General features: G+C 39.8%; 1 protein-coding gene across 1 annotated transcript in view; it reads right to left on the bottom strand.

Moving 5' to 3' along the window:
• ube2o (ubiquitin-conjugating enzyme E2O) overlaps window positions 1-15,887 on the bottom strand; it is a 115,171-nt gene extending 99,284 nt beyond the window's left edge. The window contains exons 1-7 of the mRNA XM_079883251.1: window positions 15,277-15,887; window positions 4,288-4,347; window positions 3,948-4,058; window positions 3,172-3,269; window positions 2,919-2,982; window positions 1,263-1,406; window positions 992-1,101 (exon numbers count right to left, since the gene is read on the bottom strand). Coding sequence (XP_079739377.1) covers window positions 992-1,101; window positions 1,263-1,406; window positions 2,919-2,982; window positions 3,172-3,269; window positions 3,948-4,058; window positions 4,288-4,347; window positions 15,277-15,654 — 965 coding nt within the window. The 5' untranslated portion in view covers window positions 15,655-15,887. The remainder of the gene's footprint in view (window positions 1-991; window positions 1,102-1,262; window positions 1,407-2,918; window positions 2,983-3,171; window positions 3,270-3,947; window positions 4,059-4,287; window positions 4,348-15,276) is intronic.
• Window positions 15,888-25,462: the final 9,575 nt, after the last annotated feature.

Below are 25,462 nucleotides of genomic sequence, written 5' to 3'. Positions count from 1 at the left end.
CTGATCGGTCTCGGTCACGAAATCCAGTGAGAAGCGCTTGAATTCAGCGAGGAACACAAATGTCTCAGTGATTTAAACCAGTTTAAAGGCAGATGAAACAGCGCTGACAAACAGGAGAAACACTGTGCGCAACGATACAGTCAGAAGGCTTCTACAAATCTACAATCTCCGTCTACAAATTCCCATAATTTACCATGGATTTACTGTAACGTTAGCATAGTAATATTAACTGCACCATGAAATGTGGGATATACATATTGAATTGTATTATATTATTAATGTAGACAATGTATTAAAGGACTAATGGAATATAATTACAGTATTTAATAATGTATTTAGGCTACTGTTTTTCATACAAATACCATAGAAACCATAGTTACAGTTTGCCATGATAGTGAGGTGCTACAGGGTGTGCCTGGTTTCATCTGTGGTTGTCATGATCTAAATGCATGATACTGGATGACCAATGGTTAAGTTTAATAAAACTCAAACAGTCAGAATATTACATTTTACCAACAAAAAATTTGCTCATGCATAAATTAAGAAATTGTCCAATAAATATATTTATTTTGTTTAGGAAAAATTACAAATGTTTGAATGTTCTACCTCAGATTTGTGAAATGTTCACCTGTTTGGCAAGTGTTTGTCATGATATGTTCTGACAATAAAGAGTAGTTTAAAACCACAGTTAACGGTCTGATTTCTACAACTTTCACTTAGGAGCAAAAATCTGCCTTTAAACTTGAAAGAAAGAAATATTTGACTTTTATCGTGATAAATATCGATATCGACTGATATAAAAAAAATTATTGTAATATTTTTTTTGGGCCATATCGCCCAGCCCTATTGTCCATCTATCTCTGTGACAATCTTTCTGGCAGTTTAGTGAATAGGCGTGTGAATAATTTGTTTAAAATTGGTTATAAATTAGTTATTGACTAGTTATAAATAATCAAAATGATAAAACTGCAGTGTGGAAAGCTGATTGTACCTGCAAAGGTTCTCCTGTGTGATGGTTGAAGGCGGTGGAAAGACACTGTCTGACCCTTTTGGAGAGTAACTTTTTGTAATCCATGTCACCTTTAGCTCCACCACTTGAACCTGTAATTATACACAGATTTCTTGTACGAGACATATACAACTAGAAATGTAAATTATTAAAACATGTTGAGACATATAGAAGAAGCCTGATTTGGTTTCGTTATTTCGACATTCCCATTAGCAGAACTCTTGTCTCAGTTGGAATCAAACTTTTCTCTTACCTCCTCCACAACAACTCTGAACTTGCTTTTCTTACTGAGAACAGGCTTCACACCATACAGCCATTGCACGTTAGCAAAAACCTTTGAGGGCCCAATCAAAACCTGACCCGGGTAGAACCCATAGGCATCATCAAAGAACAAACCCTGGAGTAAAAGGCAGAGCAACATTTCACACTGAGACACATTCAACAAGTTGAGTGAGACAGCTGCATAATGCATAAATTAAACATAATGGCCTATGTTTCACAGACAGGGCTTAGATTAGTGAAGTCAAGTCAAGTCACCTTCATTTATATAGCGCTTTTAACAATATGAATTGTTTCAAAGCAGCTTTACAGTGATAATAGGAAATTACAGCAATAGAGATTGTTTTGTATGCTGTGTTATATTTGACGTATAATTAGCTCTGCCAATAGAGCGGAATGACCAGCAGCATCCTGCCGATTAAAAGCCTTAATAATCGAACATGATGAACCTGATTTGTTTGCTACACACCTGTCCCTGCATTTTTTGCTTGGCACTTGGCACTCTATTGCTATTAATATGCTGTATTAAACTTTGTTAATCTTAGTTAATAAAAATACAGCTGTTCATTGTTCGTTCATGTTACTTCACAGTGCATTAACTATGTTAACAAATAAATAAATAAATATTTCAATAATGTTGAAATTAACATTAACAATGGTTAACAAATTAACAAAGTGCAGTTTATTAATAGTACATGTTAACTGATGTAGTTAACTATAATTTAATAAATGGAACATTATTGTAAAGTGTTACCGATTTGTTATACACCGATTCAGACCGATTCAGTAAATCGGTTCAAATGAGTCATTAGTTCGCGAATCGGACGTGTCATTAGTGGATTGTGTGATTATCCCGGCAGTTTATTTTTTAGCACAATTCACACTCTGCGGTAATTCAGGGAAAAAAAATGAAACGTTTCATGCTCCACATGAAACCTTGGTCTTCCACCCTTTTTCTATCGTGTCAAATGATTTTGATTAATATGCACGATGGAGTGAGAGCCAGACAGCGCTCGTGTTGTTTGCAGACGTGTGAGAGAGAGCGCGCGTGGCCGGGGCTCTCTCTCGTACTTGTATGCGCCCTGTCAAGCGCAGCAGTCATTCTATTCTACATCACTCACCGATCAAATAAGGCTTTGGCGGACGCCAAAATAAAATTCAATGCAGGAAAACCCCTGGAATGGTTATATAACATTGGATAGAATGATGGTCCGGCCATCACGTATCAGCACATATAAGGTAGCCTACTTCACACTGTGAAGTAATTTGCAAACGTATTTTAGAGAAATGAAAAGAGGTCACACCACAACCATTTGCACTCGCACAAATGCTCCCAAATATATTTTTTGGTCGCACAGATTAAATTTCAGGAGCATATGCGACCAAAGTGGAGCTCCAATATGCATTTTAGTCTGGAACTAGGCTTAAACCTTGTCTGTGAAACTGGGGGAAAAGGTTTTTTATAGCACAGTATAACACTGGGGGAGATAAAAATGACTTGACCGGCATATTTCTACTGACACACTATGAATACTGTTATATCACCCAGCCCTAATGAATATTATATGACAACAAAAAAGACCACACAATTGACAATGCAGACAAGAACACAAACATTCTTGGCACCTACCACATCACTGACATGAGGGTAAATATCATAGAGTTTTGCACCATCTTCCTCACTCATAGAACATCTACAGTGAAAAAATAAATTGTATTAAAACACAAAACTTCAGTACGAATCCTAAAAAGTCAGTTTATGTAGCATTCTTTCTTCTCTACTATGGAGTTGCACTTGAACAAGATTGAAGGTTTAACATGTTCAGCATCATACTGCATGACCCACACTGACGTGAAGTAATAAGATATTGTGATTACATTACCGTGCACCGTTGGAAAGCTTCACAACGATTTGGATGCTGAGATCATACACCTTTCCAAGCCAGAAATCATATACAATGTAGTCACCATACATAAATGACTGTAGACAGGTACAAAACACAGATACATAGTTAATTAACTATCTATTAGTCATCAATTTTAAGATGCTTTATGGAAATTACTATGAATATTAGTTATTGAGTATCAGTAGAGTTTTCATTTTTAATCCCTTATGACAATGTTCCCACCACAAGAATAATTTTCCTCCTCAGCTAACACAATTATTAGCATTCCCTACATTTAGGACATTGTGCCACCTCTCGTTACCAAGATAACAAATTTAATTTAGGCTTTAATTGACATTTAAAAAAATATTGACACATATGCATAGAAATTAGACAGAGCTAATTTGTAAGGTAAGCATGATTTGATTGGTAAGCATGGAAGCTCAAACATGCATGCTGCAAGAGAACTAAGGAGTTTTGTTCGAGGGCGTGAAGCACGCACAAGCTTCCCTGTTTACCATTTGTACTGTAATGTGCTCTTTGTATGCATTTATATGTGAATTAAAAGACCATTCAAAATGAAAATGAAACAAAAATAAATTTCTATATAGTTAATAATGTAGTGCACATTTACAAACTCCCACTTTTATTTTTATTAACAGAAATATTTCTTCATTGTTAGTTTTTGCCTTTATTATAATTTTCATTAATAATCTCTTAAAACTGAAAACCCATATAGACTACTATATAACTTTGTTTGTTTTTTAACTCACCCAGACATGCTGCAGGTCTTTGCTATTTACAGGATATAGAACACAGTTGGTTCCTACAAGTTTCACTGCACATTTGGTGTTTATGTTAGTCACAATGCCACACTGTTTATCCTGCAGGATTCAAAGAACAAATTAATAACCACACCTTCAAGTACTGTCTGATACTGTCATCATAAAAAAAAAAAAACATTTGAAGACATCTATACTACAATCCTTTCTACACAACAGGACGTTTTAGTAGTTCTAGGCATTCTAGTAAAGTCCAAGCCTCTGAGACACTTTCTCTATTATTCTGTACATTGTTTTGTCTTTAAATACAGGTGATAAAAATACAACTTACATTTGAATTCATTCGCCGGACAAAGTCTCTAGGCACAATAGACCGATCTTCAAGTTTGAGCTACAGAATCAAGAGAATAGGAATTTTAGAGAGAGAGAGAGAGAGAGAGAGAGAGAGAGAGAGAGAGAGAGAGAGAGAGAGAGAGAGAGAGAGAGAGAGAGAGAGAGAGAGAGAGAGAGAGAGAGAGAGAGAGAGAGAGAGAGAGAGAGAGAGAGAGAGAGAGAGAGAGAGAGAGAGGAGAAGTTGATAATAGCAATATCTCAAAGTCCAACAGCTTTAACTTTATTTCCATTTGACTCCTCACTCTCCTCCTAATCAAAACAGAAAATAATTTAACATTTTTCTTCACAGCATGACTAATGCTGACTGTGCTGTTCCATGACCTCTGTGGCCTTGTCCTAAATGGCACACTTCATGTGCACTTGCAGTCTTATGGTGTAGATTTGAAAATCATGCTTTTCCCCATTATTGTTGAATCACGGAAGCTACACCAGATATGTTTGCCAAGAGATGTATTATTTATTATTTTTATACATGTATCAGACAGAGAGAAACAGGCATTTAAGAATAAGGCTACGTGAGAGGTGGTCTTCATTCCAGACTTCTCTGTTCCCCATTTCTCTATCCTCTCACCCCATCATGCCTCTATGTTTCTCTGAGGTGGTACAGTAAGATTGAGCTTATATACACCACTCTGGGACTTACAACTTCCTTGTAAGGGAGAAAAACATGTTGCTTCTGTTTAAAAATGGAACGTATACCTCATGCTTACACATGGTACAATCCACTTTCCCTCTGTGTATACATTAGTGGTACATTTGCATCAGTTGAAACATTCCTTTCCTTGTAAGGAACATGCCAACTGTACAAATTTAAAGTATCATCATCAGTGGAACATCTCTGCTCAGTGAACGTGTTACATTGCACACATACCTCTAAGCAAAATATATAACTCTCCCAGCTCTCTGCTCAGCACACATGTACAACATTCTCTGACTCATAAAATAAATTATGAAATTATTATGAAAATGAATAAAGAAAAATGATACTAAAAAAATAACACTAAACAGTACATTTTTAGTCTTCAATGGACTTGCATGCTCAAGTTCACAAGACCGTGGGATGTCCCATTTGTCATTTTTGGTTTCAGAAGGGTGCTTGCGAGCGCCCCCTTTGCAGCCAATAGGCAATGCACACTTTAGCCGGGCTAGCAAGTGCTCGCAAGCTACGCAGCAGACTTCTACCAGACAGTCAAAGCAGCGTCATGTCACGAAAGTGTGAGGAAGATTGCGAGGGCTTAGGTTTCCATTTTGGACAGGGTCTATGTATCAAGAAGAGTTTAGATATATCTGACCTGATGTACATCTGCTAAATGCTCATAAACATGCTTTGGGTATTTAAAAATTCAGTCTAGTTTTGGAACATCAGATTCGGATTTACTGAAATAATTTTAATCTAACGTCTATTCATGAGACACTGAATAGTGTCATATACTATTAGGTCTGAATATCCGTTTAAATTGTTCTTTACAATACCTGCTGATCTGGAAATATTTCATATAATTTGGTTGTCAAAATCATAAAACTATGGTAGAAACAATGCAAATAACAATCTGACCAAGTGTATGTGTAATACATGAACATGAGAAAATCTGTAATTACTGGGTTAAACACTAAATCTGGATCCAGGACAGCTCTATCTGTTAAAGGGTTAGTTCACCCAAAAATTAAAATTATGTCATTAATGACTCACCCTCATGTCGTTCCAAGCCCGTAAGACCTCCGTTCATCTTCGGAACACAGTTTAAGATATTTTAGATTTAGTCCGAGAGCTTTCTGTCCCTCCATTGAAAATGTATGTACGGTATACTGTCCATGTCCAGAAAGCTAATAAAGACATCATCAAAGTAGTCCATGTGACATCAGTGGGTTAGTTAGAACTTTTTGAAGCATCGAAAATACATTTTGGTCCAAAAATAACAAAAACTATGACTTTATTCAGCATTGTATTCTCTTCAGGGTCTGTTGTCAATCCGCGTTCATGACTACGCAGTGACGCTGCTGACGTAAGACGCTGCTGACGTGTTATCTGGTGCGCCCGAGCTTCGTTTACAGTCTGAGGGAGACGCACGCTGTATTCAAGCTATTCTACATTGTTTGTATTTTGGTATTGCTATATTTTTTAATATATTTTTAATGTCAGCAGCGTCTTAAGTCAGCAGCGTCACTGCGGAGTCGTGAACACGGATTGACAACAGACCCTGAAGAGAATACAATGCTGAATAAAGTCATAGTTTTTGTTATTTTTGGACCAAAATGTATTTTCGATGTTTCAAAAAGTTCTAACTAACCCACTGATGCCACATGGACTACTTTGATGATGTCTTTATTAGCTTTCTGGACATGGACAGTATACCGTACATACATTTTCAATGGAGGGACAGAAAGCTCTCGGACTAAATCTAAAATATCCTAAACTGTGTCCCGAAGATGAACGGAGGTCTTACGGGCTTGGAACGACATGAGGGTGAGTCATTAATGACATAATTTTCATTTTTTGGGTGAACTAACCCTTTAATTGGGGCATCCTTGAGATCCTGTTACTGACCCACTCTAATAAAGACCAAATTTAACCAAATTCAACTCAAAAAAGCAGATCATACAATTACAATATCTAAATTTTCATATGGTAAAAAAAATAATATTTTTCCATTGGCTTTTGGATTATTGCAGAAAATAAAGACATGAAGCCTAAATACAATTGGCAGAAGTAAAAAGCCAAACGCTGGCTATAAACAAACTACACTACGGTTGCATGGCTTCAAAGTCACTAAGCTTCCAACAACTCTCTCAGTCTTTATTTTTAAAAAAAATTCCCTGATAAATAACGAGTTATAATATTTTGCAAGAGCACGATTATAAACACAACAAGTTGAAAGCTGACTTGTGCGCAGATGAGTTTACCAGTTCGGTGTGATGACATTTAATGTCCTCTGTAGTCCACCTGCAGCACTCTATTTCTTTAAGGACTTTGTTGTTGTTGTTGTTGTTTTATAAAAAAAATAATTAATCAGATTTAGGCCTATTTGATTATATATGGCTCTTTGGTGTGATAAATGAATTTTAAGGAAAAAGTTTAAGAATTGGTCATTGAAAAACTGAACAAACCACTGATTCTAAATATTGAGGTTGGAAAATAACCCCCTTAATCTAAGAAGGACTACACGCCTGCGCAGTGCGCACATATATTAAAACGTGCATACCTATAGACTAAACACGTAATACGCATGTGCACACCATCAGCGTCCTCACAGGTTTGCGTTTTTAAAGTTTGCGCAGAGAGAACTTAAGGTTTTTCTGTTAGAACGGTGTCGAGTTAGCGGCCCCTAAGTTAATAATTAATGATCGTTGCGACGGAAGTGAATCAAAACTAAAACTAACTTTTGCTGGACAATAACTTTATTCTAGAGCTGCTGTAAAGCCAAAACAATCTATGTTACTTTAATTTCCTATTATCACTGTAAAGCTGCTTTGAAACGATCTATATTGTTAAAAGCGCTATATAAATGAATGTGACTTGACTATGGTGCTCACAGCTCACACTTAACATAATTAAGTCTCTAAATTAATATGAGCTGGAAATTAACAGCATGTCTCAAAACACTGCTGAAACTGCTCAGAATTTCATATCAACTACCCATGTAGGAAAGTTTGAATCAAGGTTTTGCATTTAGCAACTTTTCTTTGGGGGAGTGGGGGGGGATGCATTTATACAGGTTCAAAATGTACTTAATTCTGAAAGATGGTGGTCTTTTTCAGAGGTTTCCCATATCAACCCCTCCCCATGAGACAAAATTAGAATGTAGTATCATTTGCTAAAAATTAATTTCCTGACTTTCCGAATCACCCACTAAAATCCCAGATATGTCTCATTCTTGAAGTAGCCCTAGACAAAAGGCTAGAATTGTCCACTTTATACAGACTAATCTCTTCCATCACCACCTCCTCTCTCTCCTTTACTAAACTTTATTCATCGTGTTTATTGGACAAAAGTGATGCAAGCAAAAAAATGATCCGGGTAAACAGGGTATTGATCCCCTTCGTGATCATTGCCATAAGGCCCCGGCTGATTTAATACATGTTTTTTGTTATGCCCATCAATAACTTCTTTCTGACTATCAATTTTTAATTACTTCTACTCAGTGTCAAAGAAACAGATTGTGACTTGTCCTCTGGTTGCACTTTTTGGACTCTCCCTAAATATCAAACTAAATATTAAAACGTGCATACCTATAGACTAAACACGTAATACGCATGTGCACACCATCAGCGTTCTCACAGGTTTGCGTTTTTTTGGTATTTTTTTGGCAAAAAGGTATTTAATAAAAGGGTATGAATAATTGTGGCCAACGTGTTTGAGAAAAACATTTATTTCATAATGTGATTTCCCCCACTTTCAATTCTTTTACTTCAATGAAAGGTTCGATTTTTGCCAATTTTTTGAATGAAAGATCAAAAGGATAAACGATGCAGATTTATTTTTTACAGCCATTTTTTATCATATTTACCAGGGGTATGATTAATTCTGAGCACGACTGTATGTATGTGTGTATATATAAACTGAGACATACTAATCCAGAAGAACTGCGGGAACGTCTCCGAGATGCTTGAAGAAACCTTCCTGCAAAGCTTCCTGAAAAACTATGCGCAAGTGTACCTGGACAAAAGCCGTTTTAAACGCAAAGGGTCGTTACACCAAATATTGATTTGAATTAGTTAATAGAAGTTAAATTAATATAAATAAATAATATATATATAATATATAAATAAATTCAATTTGTGATTTTATTTTTGAAAGCATTCTCATTTTACAGCATTTTAACACAAGTGCCAGTACTTTTCACAGTACTGTAGCTTTGCAGGAAGGTTTATTCAAGCATCTCGGAGACGTTCCCGCAGTTCTTCTGGATTTAGTCTGTCTCAGTTTTTTCTGTTTCTTCATGTAATCACAGACGGACTTGATGATGGTGAGATCAGATCATACCGGCTGTTGTCAGACTCCTTGTGCATACACAAATCTCACTGGATTATTACAATTAATGGCAAAAAGAATGTTTGGAAATGTAAACTGATATTTCCTACTGACACACTACAGCAAAAGATATAAATAACTGACTTAAAACCATTTTTGGGGACATTTTTGGGGTGGGGATATTAACATGCCTAAGACTTTTGCACAGTACTGTATATATATATACTTAATATTTACAAATGCTTAACTTGCACTCTATAGTTATGCATTGTTTTTTCCCTTTGTGTTTGGGGTTAGGTGTGGAGTGGGAATAATATTTTTCCCTATTTTCTTGTACCTGTATCCTGTTATTGTAAAAGTTTAATAAACAGATTAAGCAACAACAACAAAAAATAGAAAGAATGTAGTATATCAGATTTTTGTAAAGAACAGACAAAATACATTAAGAACCAAAGAGAAAGAGAGATGAAGTGAAACACAAAAAATCAAGAATATTGAACATATGAAAAGTATTCTGAATAGGTCAGGAGAAAATATAGTTGACAAAAACCAAAAGGTAGCTTAAAATTAAACCTTTGAGACTACATCTAATAGAAAAACAACAACAAGAATAAAAGGCAAAATGGATTAAATTTGTTGAAACATCTGAAAATGAATGCATTTTACAAAACAGATCAGTTTTGTCCATTTTAGAGCTTACATTTATTTAAATCTGAAATTGTAACAGGGAAACATGTTTATTGATCAATGTGCTGAAATGGTCATCTATAACAAAGCCACAGTACAGAGACTGCCCATTGTGTTATTGGGTAATCTATAGGGTTAGCCCCACCCCCACAGCTGAGTCAGGGGTGAGAAAGAGACAGAATGAGATAAACAAAGGAAAGATGTTGTAAGACAAAAGACAGATGGGACATTGCAACCTTCTTTTTGTGATCATGTATTCAGGATTCATGCTGTGTCCTGATGAGCTGCCATCCAGAAAAATCTCAGGGGACATGGATCTGATCTCATTGTTTAAGCATCTGTAGCATTTATTCCAGAGATATTTTCACATTACAGACTCCAAATGGGACCAGTATTACTCTGACTCATCAAAACAAATGAATTCAAATTCAAATGATCCTTAAATCACATCCTGCAGTCCTTTACAGATGCGGTTAGTTTACCTCCATAGTAAAATAATACTAGCTGTGATTCATATCAGGCCCTGGGCTTATTCTGTCTCTTGTGAGGGTAGGGTAGGATACTATTAATACCCATTTGTGATCTATGCTACATCCTTCTGTTCATGAAGTGTGGGGTGAGAACACTAGAAAGAGTGACTGAGTGACAATGGTGTTCTTTACAAATAATTTAGATACTAGACTCAAGCTGTCTTGGTTTTCGAGTGCATCCTATTTGCAATTTCACAACATGACTTTTCTAGAAAGAGCAATCCTGTTTTTTGCAAATTGTAGAAGCCTAGAACTAGTTGATTACAAATACCTCCAGTTCAGTTCTGGATCACAGCAGGAATTTTTTAAAGCACCTAGCAGTGCAGTATGTGGTAATGCACAGTCAGGTAGGACGTGGAGAGTAAAATGGGCAGTTATCCCAGCATTTCCAGCAATGTCTCTATTTTTCTCATCCACACATGCACACAAACAAACACACTGAAGAGAGCTGAATGGATCACTGACAGTACAATAACAAAAACAGATGGTACTTATTCCACACACAAAAAACATATATTTTCTTGATAAGTTAAATTCTTGTTGTTTATTCTTTTACATGTTAAAATGTCACATATTATGGTCCTAAATTTGTGAACCTTTTTCAGTAAAACAGGCTCAAATTTTATTCAGTTTTCAGTAACCTTCACTGCTCGAGCCCAAAACAAGGCTCAATTACAAAAATCAATAAGAATCTGCTCATTGTATATTTGTTTAAACTTCATGTGCAAATGAACAAAATGCTGTACATGTACGTGTGCGTTGGAGCAAAGAAGGAGGGACTGCAGCAGAACACTGCAGCACTACAGGAACCACGCCTTAAAAGGACACGCCCCTTCCCTGACTGTTTAAATGCCTTACTTCATCGATTAAAATCTTCCTGTCATTATGTTGTTTTTGTAGTAAGCAATTAGTAGTGTTAAGTAGCAGTTTCTATTGCCAAACTGGGCCACTGGTTCACACTATAGAGACTAGGACTGTTCCAAAAATAAACAAATAAATAAATAAACAACATCCACAGAACTGGGCTATATTATTATGCAAAACTACTGAAAACAACCTGACCCCATACAAATGAGTGAAATGACCCAGAAAGATTGAGGATGTTTTCTGACCTTAAATGTGAGAAACAGAGGAAAAGAGTCCTTGCATTGTGCTTGATCACATTCACAACAAGCAGCAATGCAAGTTAGCTCTTCAGTGTTAAATCAACCAACCACAGTCTTAACCAGCCACAACTGTGACCAACAGGATTTTGTAAGTCACTTGGTTTCAGTTTCAATTTTGTAGTTGCACTGGGTAGTCCTGCCAACAGGGAAATCTCACTGGTTCAAAAACATGCTCCACATAGCTGTATTAAACATCAAATAATTTTCCTTGTATAAGTGCCAATCAGAATCTGTATAGTATGACTGTATGCATAAGCTTGGTCTACCTGTGAGCTGCAAATGGGGTCTAGGTGAGGGGTGGGCGACATACCGGTAGACACGATTAACTGATAGAAATCTGTCAACCAGTAGAGATTTTAGACTATCGTCTCTTTCGCGGTTATGCTCACGTGACTTTGCTGTGCTGCACCCATGGCCACGAAACCTTATCATCTGCATACGTTTTTAAGCATAGTGGTTTAAAACAAGTGATTTTAAACCATTGAAGCGCAACAGGCAGCGAAACAGAACTCATTTCGCTATATGTGCACGTGAATACACACACTTGTATGAGTCAAAATGCCTGTCTTTGCAAGTATCCTATATACAGTCATTTATGCCTTGTGAACGTAAACAGTTGAGAAAAGAAAACACATGTGTAACAGTATATTGATCCGGTCAGCTCTTAAAGTGACAGCAGCCAAATATTCCTGCTGTCTGTCATTCATACAAATCAAACAAAAGAGAGAAAATCAAACAAAAGAGAGAAAATCACTTCCTGCTCTTGACTAAATCACTTTTTGTAACTTTAATAAGAACAAATGTATATTTAATTTACACAGTGATGACCACGGAGTTTTTTATTTTTTATACATGTACAATTTATGTATCATTTCTTAATGCTTGAATTTTTTCATGTAGGTCTATTTTAGTTATTTTTTGTCCTATTGCTTGTAATTCGTTTATTTGTTCATTTTTTATCACTGATTGTTTACATCTCTTCAGTAAGCTTGTGGGGTTTTTTATTTAGTTTGGCTAGTATTAGTTTTTTTGTGATTTTGACAATGGTGACAAAAATTATGAAATGTCTATGGTATCAAACTTTTGATATTATTTAAAGCAAAAATGACTATATTGTGATCATTATTGTGAAATAAAATTACTCATATAGTGATATAACAATGGTCATCTCGCCCACCCCTAATTCCTGGTTTGAAAAAAAAAATAAAAAAAATCCTTGGTGACACTTTGCACACATCTTTCTAATACAAAGCTGAACTGAATTTGGTATTTGTTCAAAGGTTACATGCAATTTGTAGGATGGTTTGTATTTATTTGTGAAGTATTATCTTGGCTCATTTATTTGTATTTGTAAAACACAATACATATTTGTTACTCCACTGCATTTTCACTCAAACTGACCTTTGTACTTGCACATTGCTTTCTGTTTGTTTGCGAGTCGAGTTTTCCTTTGCAAAGTAGATCGAGTTTGTTTGCAAAATGCTGGATTTGTTTGTTTAATTATGGCACATAAATCACTCCATACAGTTAAGTCAATTAAAGACTCAGTGGCATGGCAAATGGCAATAGAGCAAACCTCAGCTCAAGCAGTCTGCTGCTAAACCTTTAAGACCTATGCAACAGAGAAAGCTCAAACATAATGATGGAATGGCCTATCATGACTGCACTCGATCTAGACAAATAAATTATCCTGACGAGTTTCAGCTACAAGGATAATATCACTACCAATATTGAATATCGCTGATACATAATAGAGATATTATTTATAAATTATATTGAAAATTTTGCTTTGGTGATATAAATATCTCATGAACAGACTATTTTCCATCACTTTCCTGTTTGTAGCCATTTGATGAGTACAAGAAATAGGATTAAACATACATAACAAAAATGCAATCCCTGATTACTCTGGTCAGAGACATCTGCTAAACAGATGAGATGTAGAGCAGGACTCATCTATAGAAGCAGACCGATCTTCCCGTGTACTAAGCCTTGTCATTCTGAGCCTGAACTAAGAGCAACTTAGCAAGATAGAAAACTTTGCTTGGATAGGAAGGAGATGCTAATTACTTATCAAGGACAAGCAAAGTCATCATTAGCATAACCAACATCTGTCCAAAAGCTTTCCAAAAGAAAAGAAATAAAGAGCTTCTGAACTGGACGGTTCTTCCTGCCCACTGGGTCCTTTTTCCCAGCAGACCACATGCTGACACATGCTTCTGGTCCCTGACAGCTTGAATGCTGCATCACAGACACCACATACCAAATTAAAGCATAAAGTGCATGTGCAGAAAAAGTTAAATATGTCAGATAACAATACATTTCATACAGTATTGCCCTTTGCTAGTGGTAAAGACAATGCAATATTACGGTAATACAGGCCACGATAAGAAGTAGGAATTTAAATAAACATGGAAAAGATCCTATAAGACTCCATATACAGTATTATTGTTAAAATATAAATGATGAATGTTTAAATGTAAATGTGATTAGTCATGAGCATTGCTGTCTTTTCTGTGGTGAGAAAGCTGTACTGTGTAGACCTATAATTAGGCCTAGGCCTACATTTATTTGTACAACTGGGAGAACACTTTACATACATGACTTGAAAAAAAAAAAAAAACTACCACCACCTTTTTCAAAAATAAGTAAAACATCTAAGCCTACAGCCCTACACAATAATCAGAGAAGAGTATGGATACTCTTTTCTGTTAAAAAAAGTGCATTGTGTGAATCTTTTTCTGAGTTGTTTAGTCAATTGTAGTTCATTCCTGTACTGGTAGGCCTTAACCATGCATTGAAGGGTGGGGTGGTTATTAGCCTGATGGTATGTCTTTGTTAGGAACAACAGCTGTCCAGTGTTGTATTCTCATTCACAGTGTTTTATTCTGAAACTACAGCTGAGAGCTGGAGAATAAAATGGTGAGTTCTGGTCAGGGCTGGTCCATGCTTTAACAGGGAACTGACACAAAAATCTATTTGAAAACCATTCAACAAAATAAGACACTGAAGGTCCAGAAACATCAGTGGAAGGCCTAACTGGCCATAATTATTGTGCACTGACATTATTGTGTACAGATATTGCTTACTGCTGGTTGAGTTGGAGATACAAACACTCTTTATTGACCAGTGATTAGATACTGTCCACGCCTGAATAAATGTTTGGCTAACGTTACACAAATGATGATCAATGACTCGTTACAATCTAGAAATTAAAAACTTAACTGTTCACAGCCTATCAGCTTCCATATTAGTCCTGCACGCTTAATGTAATAAATTCTATTGTTTAAGTGTTTTCATAAGTAGCTCACTGCGCCCTTTCGATAGGCTAACCTAATATGTTAGATTCAGCTGCCGTGGGCTGTCTACAGCATTCTGGGGATCATCAATCAAATTACATCATCCTGGTCATGTTCTGATGAAAGTAAAAGACTATAAACGTATCTCGGCCTCGTTTAAATCATTGCGACAGAGAATGAGAGTGAAATATTGAATTGCTGATCATTGTGGTTGGCTTTATGGCTATAAATAAAGAACAATACGCACAAATCATCAGCGCCGTCCAGTAACGTTACCTGTGTTTCCCGAATATCCTGCTTCGTTCCTTCAGGATACCACTGAACCCGCACGAATTCTCTACCGAGAGGCCATGACCGTGTGTCCGCCGCCCCGCTCTCGTTGTCGGAGTTACAGGGAGCGCCTCCACCTCTTCCACCACCTCCTCTCCCTCCGCCATCACCGTCAATCTCGGAGTCCGAATCTTCAAAATCCTCCTCGCCGTGAATCATCCGTACGAGCCCAAAACGCATCGCCCCGCGGTGTTTTCCAGAGACCAGGTCATGCGTAAACAGGAGCCGCTGTGTTCCGCCTGCCGTGGGAGAGTGTGTGCCGGACGGAGGCTCGGAGCTCGGGCTCATGGCCGGAGAAAGCGTTGCCGTGGCGGGTTCCGCCATCTCTGCTTCTGCTGAATGATGCGGGAGGAGAGAGATGGAGAAGTGAATAGAAACCTGTGAGCAGGAGCAGCACGTGTTTACGTCTGTACGTAGTGCGTAGCATGGAGGAAGGGTCACCTGTTACCATTGTCCTGAATTACATCAGTGTCTTCAATAGCAAAGCACTCGTTTATTTTACAGAATTGCATTCAACCGAAAATGCAACTCTTCAAATGTTTTGACGTCGCGTTGTAAAGCCCATCAGACTGAAAATGTCCTTCATAAGGGAGTCTTAAAGAGATAGTTCACCCAAAAATGAAAATTCTATCACTTACTCACCCTCAAGTTGTTCTAATCTGTATGAGTTTCTTTCTTCTGTTGAACACAAAAGATGATATTTTAAAGAATGCTAGTAATCAAAACACGTAGCCATTGATTTCCATAGTAGGGAAAAAAAATACTATGGAAATCAATGGCTACTGTCAACTGTCTGGTTACCAACATTCTTTAAAATATCTTCTTTTGTGTTCAGCTGAAGAGAGAAACTCATACAGGTTTGGAACAACATGAGGGGGGAGTAAATTATGACAACATTTTTTGGGGGGGTGAACTTTAAGATTGGCTATAGAGTAGTAAAGTTCCTTTCAATTGTCTTTGGTAGTAGTAGTGCCGTTGCGAGGGGCTGGGGCTTACGCCATTGAATTACCAAAAGCCCCTGGTCTTTTTTAAGATTGAAAATGTTTCCAATTACCATAAACCATTTAATAGCAACTGTTATTACCTGGTTTCTTATCTTAGTTTCTTCAATATTAATTATTATTTTAATTATTACTAGTGATTCCTATTGACTTTTTTTTTTTACAGATCTCCATGGAGTTTTCTTGTATCTGTAACGTTGACCTCATGTGGAAGTTCAACATATCCCTTGAAAAGTACACAATACCCAAGCTGGATGTACAGGAACAGATCCATTAATATATTCAAAATTAGGGCTGGGCGATATGGCCAAAAAAAAATCACGATATTTTTTTTTTTATCAGTCGATATCGATAATTATCACGATAAAAGTCAAATCTTTATTTCTTTCAAGTTTAAAGGCAGATTTTTGCTCCTAAGTGAAAGTTGTAGAAACCAGAGCGTTAAGTGGTTTTAAACTACTCTTTATTGCCAGAACATATCAGGACAAACACTTGCCAAACTGGTGAACATTTCACAAATCTGAGGTAGAACATTCAAACATTTGTCATTTTTCCTTAACAAAATAAATATCTTTATTGGACAATTAATTTCTTAGTTTCTGCATGTACTAATTTTTATTTGTTAAAGTGAAATATTCTGACTGTTTGAGTTTTATTAAACTTAACCATTGGTCATCCATTTAGTATCATGCATTTAGATCATGATAACCTCACTATCATGGCAAAATGTAACTTTATGGTTTCTATGGTATTTGTATGAAAAACAGTAGCCTAAATACATTATTAAATACTGTAATTATATTCCATCAGTCCTTTAATACATGGTCTACATTAAAAATACAATTCAATATGTATATCCCACATTTCATGGTGCAGTTAATATTACTATGCTAACGTTACAGTAAATCCATGGTAAATGATGGGAATTTGTGGACGGAAAAGCCTTCTGCGCACAGTGTTTCTCCTGTTTGTCAGCGCTGTTTCATCTGCCTTTAAACTGGTTTAAATCACTGAGACATTGTGTTCTTCGCTGAATTCAAGCGCTTCTCACTGGATCTCGTGACGAGAGCGATCAGAGTAAACGCATCGGCTCTAGTGAGCTCAGAGAATGTCTAATAGGAAGAGAATTGGCACTCTCTGCTTACTTCCGGTTTCTGGACTGGCTGCAGTAACACGTCTCTGTCCATGCGGGGGCGCTCGCAGGCGAGTGCAGAATGAATGGAGGTCTATGGTGAAATACCCCTCAAAATCCACTTTTCTCAGGATATAATTTTTTGTCTAGTAATTTGAATGTTGTGTATTCGAAAGGAGATGCAAAGAAATTACACATTGCTGGGTGTTAGATTTTTTAGAGTCACTTATTTGCTTTAAAAAGTCTTTTAAAATGTCAATGACGTCAGAATGCTGACGTCATTAGCAGAATGCTAGCGTGTTATGGGCAACAACAACTCAACCTGTAAGAAATCGAAAAGAAATAAGTACTCGTTCATTCAACTTTCGACCTTTAACCCATGTTGAACTTGCAAAACCTACAATAAAATCATCTCTGGTTACTTGCGTAACCTATGTTCTCTGAATAGGGAACGAGAGGCTGCGGATAGCGCAGTGGGATATTTTCTGAATGTGCCGATTGTCTGAAGCCCTATAGAATCACGCCAATTCATTGGCTGATGGCGCCCGCGCAATCTGGCTCCGCCCCGACGCTCTTACGTCGCATCATTACATATTCGCGCGCGCCATTTGCTCCTCAGATTTCTCTGCCGAAAAGAAAACTGTCAGCAGCGCGAGGAGCTTGGCAGCTAACGCAGCGTCTCGTTCCCTATTCAGAGAACATAGGTTACGCAAGTAACCAGAGACGTTCTCTTTCATACGTTCACTCAACGCTGCGGATAGCGCAGTGGGAACGGACTACCAAACTCGCCAAGCTAGAGCGCTTTCCATGACTGGTACATAAATGAGACAACGACCAAGATGAGTTCAAACAGAAAGAACCTGGGAACCCGGGGTCATGTCAAGATCCAAATTGTAGAATCTTACAAAAGTGTGCGGAGAGGACCAGCCTGCCGCAACACAAATGTCCTCCAAAAGTGCTCCTCTAAAAAGAGCTTGAGAAGATGCCACACTTCTGGTGGAATGTGCTCTAATGCTAAGAGGTGAAGGCAAGCCACGCACCTCGTAAGCCAACGAGATAGCTTCTGTGACCCAGTGAGAAATCCTCTGCTTTGATGCAGCAAGCCCACGGCGGCCAGCACCGAAGCAAACCAGAAGCTGGTTAGATTTCCTCCAACCGCCTGAGCGGTCTAAATATATCTTAAGAGAACGAACTGGGCAGAGCAAGTTAAGCTTCTTATCTTCCTCAGAAGAAAATGGAGGAGGGTGGAAAGCGTTAAGGTTAACCACCTGCGAGCGGAAAGTTGTGGAAAGAACTTTGGGGACATACCCTGGTCTCGGCCTCAAGGAAACCTTGACCAAGCCAGGAGCAAAGTCCAAGCAAGACTCGCTAACAGAAAGAGCTTGTAAGTCTCCTACCCGCTTTAATGAGGACAAAGCCAACAAAAGAGAAACCTTGAGAGTTAGAATCCGCTCCGGAGCTGACTCCAAGGGCTCAAAGGGGGCCTTCGTCAAACCCTCTAGGACAACAGAAAGGTCCCATGAGGGAACTCTAGGGGAGCGAGTTAGTTTCCCCAGGGGAATCTCGTCTGATTCCCTATGTGCTGCAATAGCTGCGACATAAACGTAGGCGAAGGGTTGGCCCGGAGGGCCGAACCCCTGAGAGCTTCATCCACCACATGAAGGGTCTCATGTGGAGCAGGCCCAGTGGTAGCACGGAGGAGGCCGCGGCCATTAGGCCCAGCATCCTGCGGCAAGTGCCCATAGACACATGATGGCCTAGCGAAAAACGGGCCAAGCATGTCATTAGACTGGAAATCCGCGCAGGAGCCAAGCGGGCCTGCATGAGAACGGAATCCATGTTCACCCCCAAGAAAACGGTGCTTTGAGCCGGAGCAAGAACACTCTTCTCCGAGTTCAACCTCAAACCGAGAGACTGGATATGACTCAAGACGATGTCTCTGTGGTGGGTCACTAGCTCCCTGGACTGGGCTAAAATGAGCCAATCGTCCAGGTAATTTAGAATACGGATGCCCTGGAGCCTCAATGGGGCCAGAGCTGCATCCATACACTTCGTGAATGTCCTCGGGGCCAGAGCGAGGCCGAAGGGAAGGACCCTGTACTGGAATGCTCTTTCTCCAAAGGCGAACCTGAGGAACTGCCTGTGTCGCCGTACAACCTGGATGTGAAAGTAAGCATCCTTTAGGTCTACTGTCACGAACCAATCCCCTGGCCGAATCTGAGATATGATAGCTTTCAGCGTCAACATCTTGAATTTCCCTTTGTAAAGGGCGAAGTTCAGTCGGCGGAGGTCCAGTATGGGACGCAAACCGCTGCCCTTCTTCGGGACCAGGAAATAACGGCTGTAAAAGCCCCGTTCGGTTTTCCCTGAAGGAACTATTGAACTATTCTCCTTCCTTTGAGAAGGAGGGATGAAATTTCCTGCTGAAGTACAGAAGCCTGAGTGGCGCTGTCTACTAGAGCCCGACCGATAAAGGATTTTTAAGGCCGATACCGATACAAATATTTGGTGATTTAAAAATCCGATATTCCGATATATCGGCCGATATATATATTTTTTAAAAATCCAGAATCGCGTAACAAAACATGAACAGTTCTGATAAATATAATATATAAAAATACAAACTTAAGATATGAAAACAACCTTTGAACAAAAAAAAATCAACTATTATTATTAATATTGACAGTAATAATGAAAAAAAATCAATGATGATGATATTATTATCATCATCATTTGTATTATTATTAAACAAGACAAAGGTCATTCCGTGTGTGTGTGTGTGTGTGTGTGTGTGTGTGTGTGTGTGTGTGTGGTCATGGGTTCAAAGCAAGAACTGATAAGATTGTAAATGTGTACCTTGAAATGCAATGTAAGTCGCTTTTGATAAAAGCGTCTGTCAAATGTCCGTTTGCATTTTGATTATTTCGAGAACCGTTCATCCAATCGACTTCACAAGGGAGTGTAGTGTCGCATTTGGTGCAATAGCCTATAGATGGACACGCGAGACGCCACACGTTCAGAATTAATAAACTTTTAGTAAACTACAGAACAGCGCGAGCGGGAAGCGGTGCACCTCACGCGGGCAGGGCTTATGCTCCGTGAACGGACACTGCAGTGATATAAAACGCACACGTCTGTTAAATTAAGCAATACTTTTAAGGTAGTCTAATATTTTTCTGACTAACAAATTACTGACACAGTAAAGGGTAGATTTAAATAAAGAGAAACGAAATTTAAATAAAGAAAAACGAAATTTAAATAAAGAAAAAACGAAATTTAAATAAAGAAAAACGAAATTTAAATAAAGAAAAACGAAATTAAGTTAAATTAAAAACGAGATTAATTTAGATTGATAATAAGGGGTAAAAAGGCTAATACATTTTGTTTCTACTATTATTCTATTTTCCACAATGTCAAAGCAACGCAGCTTAACCCAAAACACAAGCTCAGGCATGCACTTCGGTCCATACAAACTCCGCTGTTCTGGACACACGCGGTGTTCCACAAGTCCAGTTGCTGGAACACCGCGTCGGTTCTATTTCTAGCATGCGCGTTTTCCGCGTGGCTCGAGCCGCGCCTGAGACGCGTGTCTCATGCAGGCAGTGTGCAAACTCCAACCTATTAACATGGGAGCCGAAATAAAAACGCTCACGCCACGCAGCCAGTGTGTCGCCGGCCTTATTCAAGCGCGAATGAGAACCGTTTCGCAGGGATCCCAGGTGTGCAAAAAAAAAACACACAAAAAAAAGGAATATTCAAATGTCAAATTTTCAAATCGAATACCAACCCACCGAACGAATATTCGAATATTTGGGTCCAGCCCTAGCTGCTTTTATTTTATTTTTTAAATATTCATTTATCGGCCATTATAAATGCCGATACCGATAGTTTGGAAAATGCCTAATATCGGCCAATAATATCGGCCCGCCGATATATCGGTCGGGCTCTACTGTCTACTACAGTTGGAAAGACCCCGTTGAAACAGGGGGGATTGCGGCAAAACTGAAGAGTGTAGCCGAACCGAACTGTGCGAAGAACCCAAGACGATACCCCTGGTAAGCGATCCCATTCTTGAAAGAAATGTGAAAGAGGAAGAGGGATGTTGTAATGCAGACGACATACCTGAGTGAGGGTGCCGTGTTGACATTCGTGGGGTAGAGAAGTTGACTGTGCAGGAGAGCCCTTGGCGTCCTGGCACGTGATGGGAGGCATCGATGCTGGGGTCATGGTGACCAGGTCCGCCTGCTCCGGAGGAAAATGAAAAGTGCCTCCGAGGATGCGACCGGCAGTTATAGAGAGTGTCGGGGGTGAGGGGAGAAAGCAAAAAGCGTTTCTTTCTTGCCGCGCCGGGCTGAGTAGAGATGGTGAAAAATGGCCTGCACTTCGAGACACTCTGAGTGGCGAAGGTGACAGGGCAAGGAAAGGAGAGCTGGGAGGTGGGCAGAAACGCTTGCGCGGTCTGTCCCAACCTTGAGGAAGCAGAGGAGCTCTCCTTTTTCCGACCGGAGGGTCAGGAACGGCTCTGGGCCGCCGGAGCGGTCGGTTTGTCGGACCGCTTCATCTGGAGGCACTTGTGAGGCCGTTGACGGGGAAACGGGCGACCACGGGCTCCCCAAACTGTGTTAGGTGGGGGATGCACCGGTTCGCTCCTCCTGTTAAAGAACTCCGGTCTATGAGAGGGACGTTCTCTGGGTCGAACAGGGGAGGGAGCAGAAGGTTCCCTAGCCCTCCTGGGCATGAACTGTCTGAACGCGGCCGATTGGGATTTGGAGGAGCGAAATTTCTCAACCACCGTGTTGACCGCCTCACCAAACAACCCTGTTTGAGAAATGGGGGCGTCCAAGAGGAAAACCTTCTCCTTGTCACGGATCTCCGTGAGATTAAGCCACAAGTGGTGCTCCACCGCAACAGAACCAGCCATAGAGCGACCTATAGCGCGTGCAGTATGTTTGGTGGCTCTTAAGGCTAAATCCGTAGCCTTACGAAGCTCCTTGACCGCTTCAGGGGTCACGCCATCGCCCTCGTCCATTTCCTTCAGGACGTCCGCTTGGTAGGCCTGAAGAATGGCCATAGTGTGCAGGGTCATGCCTGCCTGCCCAGCCGCCATGTAGGATTTCCCAATGAGAGAGGAAGTAGTCCTACATGCTTTAGAGGGGAGGAGGGGGCGCGACTTCCAGGACGGCGCGGACGATGGAGCAAGATGGTCGGCTAAAGTCTCCTCAATCGCCGGAATGGCGGAATAGCCCTGTTCCACAGAACCTACTAGGTTGGTGAAATCAGCAGCTGCCGCATTAGTGAGGCGCGCAGAGAAAGGCTGCTTCCAGGATCTGGAAATCTTGTGATGCAGATCACTGAAAAATGGCAGCTTTCTCCGTTGAGACCTAGAATTAGGGCCACTGAGAAGTCTCTCGTCGAGTTTCGACGACTGAGATTCGCGGGGCTCGTCAGGCCAATCAATAGCGAGCTTCTCCGTAGCACGCGAAAGTACGTCAACGAGCTCCGCATAGGCCGCAGTAGGCCGCGCTTCCTGGTCGCTCAGCGGGATAACCTCGTCGGCGAGAGTAGGCCCGAAATCCTCGGAGTCGGAAGCCTCGGTAAAAAGTACATCCTCCAGCCCGAAAGAAACCGCGTCGCGTGCTCTCGGGCTGGGGCGCAAATAATCGTGCGAAAATTTGACTGGCATGCCTCGCGCGTGCCGAGGGAGGGAGAGAAAGAGCGGGGCTCGTCTGCTCGAACTCCACATCCTCAAGCTCTACAATCCGAACCCCAAGTCGCGGATCCTCGAGAGGCCTCGGGAGCGCGACAGGGGGAGACGAATGATTCCCTCTCAAAAACCGCGAGCTGCGATTTGAGGGTTTTGAGCAACAAATTTTCACAGAATTTGCATTTAGACGATCCTTTGACTGCCTCGCTCGCATGTGAAAAGCCCAAAAATTTAACACACTTACTGTGTGGGTCATCGTTAGCGATGTAACGAGCACATGGCGGGGTACAGCGTCGGTATTCCATGGCAACTTCACCGTAAGGAGAAACAGAGTTCCGCTTGAACAGTCGCAGAAGCGCCGAGAATAATCCAGAAGTCGTATTTTTCGAGCTCAGAAAAATCACGAGCGAAGGCAACGTGACCGCTTCGTTCTGAAGGCAGAGAAATCTGAGGAGCAGATGGCGCGCGCGAATATGTAATGATGCGACGTAAGAGCGTCGGGGCGGAGCCAGATTGCGCGGGCGCCATTAGCCAATGAATTGGCGTGATTCTATAGGGCTTCAGACAATCGGCACATTCAGAGAATATCCCACTGCGCTATCCGCAGCGTTGAGTGAACCTATGAAAGAGAACTGAGATTTCTCAACGGCAATTGGGTGAAAGAGACACATTTAGCCGTCTAGCCCCATAGACTCCCATTCAGTCTGCACTCGCCCGCGATCACCTCCAGTGGAATTCTAATGGAACTGCAACCAAGATCGATACAATGGGGCTAATAGGAAGTGCCAAGGCTCTCCGTAGACGGGCTCTGGTGAGCTCGCGCTGCGCTGCTGTTTGGACTTTGAGCCGAGCGGATAAATGGTCGGTGTGGCGCGCGGTTCAAATGAGTTTCGTTCCGCTTTTGGCGAATATACATTATCGAACTCTTATCGAACTCTTGATATCGTTTTATCGAGGAAAATTATATCGCGATAATTATCGTTATCGTTTTATCGCCCAGCCCTAAATACTGCAGTATTAACAGCTTTCTGAATAAATCCATTAATGCAAGTTTGCAAATTTTTTCATATTTTCATATCTATATAATTACATTTGTTGTCCAATTTAATGTTATTGTGTTATGTTTATGTTATTAATCACATGGAAAATATTACTTTAAGAAAACCCATTACTAATTTTTTACCTTTAGTTAACCCTAAAATGATGTATATAATATGTGTATATATTATAGCATGTGTTCTAAACCATTATGACTTCCTTTCTCCTGCAGAACACAAAAGCAGAAATTTGAAAGAACAAATTTCAGTCATTTACGTACAGTGACATGTGTTTTCAATGCCTTTTTGCATTCATTCAAAATGGTGTCTCAAGACATGCAGGAACCAGTGGCGTTTTTTCCATATTTCAGAGGTTAAGCTGTAACGTTCAGCCTTCTCGGTTGAATTACATTAACTAAAATTGGGGTCAGATTAAACTGTGAGAGTTTGTGAAGTGTTTTAAAAGATGAGACAACAACAGATATAACCGGAATAAGTGTATTAAACAATATTCACAAGGAACTTAAAACACCACAATAAATACAAGAAAACTAAGTCTGTTGAAAGCGTGGAGTCCGTTGCACCATACCATAAAACAGTCCAAAGAATCTTGGTGTATTGCTTGTCCCAAAGTGAATGTGAATAATGTCCACTGGTGTATATACAAAGTCCACAGAAGTGATAATCCAAAGTGCTGGAAAGGTAAGTCCACTGAAGTAACTCCACAGTCCAGTTTGCTGGTGATCACCTGGGGGCTGTTCCATAAAAGACGCTTAGAAAAGCGGGGATTAAACTCCAAAACCGGACTTGAATGAGCCTAATAAATGAGTTGGGGCTAAAGTGGTTCCATAAAAGGTAATTGAAGCTCCGGCAATCTCACTAATTTGATCCAGGTTTATCGAGTAGGGTATAAACGGAGGTCGGAGCCAGCTGCAAATGGGTGGGTTAGCAGCAAGTGGGTGGAGCTTTAGCCGCAAGTGGGCTGTACAAACTTCCAGAGGATTTTGATTGGTTTATTTAGTATCACCTGTGTTGTAGTAGCTATTGGTTTATGCTCCACAGTTGGTGGCGGTAATGTGTAAGTTTTGTTGCGATCCATCAGAAAACAAAGAAGAAAACCGCTTTCACATGTCAGCGTGCCGTTGAGATGAAGGGGTAAGCTTGTTGTATAGTTTTTAGTTTTGTGAAAAAGCATTATAAGTTCTGAAAAAGACCATTTCATAATGGCGTTTGTACACTGTTTTTAGTCTTGATGTAT

The sequence above is a fragment of the Squalius cephalus genome (assembly GCF_949319135.1).
Source record: "Squalius cephalus genome assembly, chromosome: 10".
Taxonomy (NCBI): Eukaryota; Metazoa; Chordata; class Actinopteri; order Cypriniformes; family Leuciscidae; genus Squalius; species Squalius cephalus.
The sequence above is the reverse complement of the archived record's forward strand: the minus strand, read 5'-3'. Positions and strand labels throughout refer to the sequence as shown.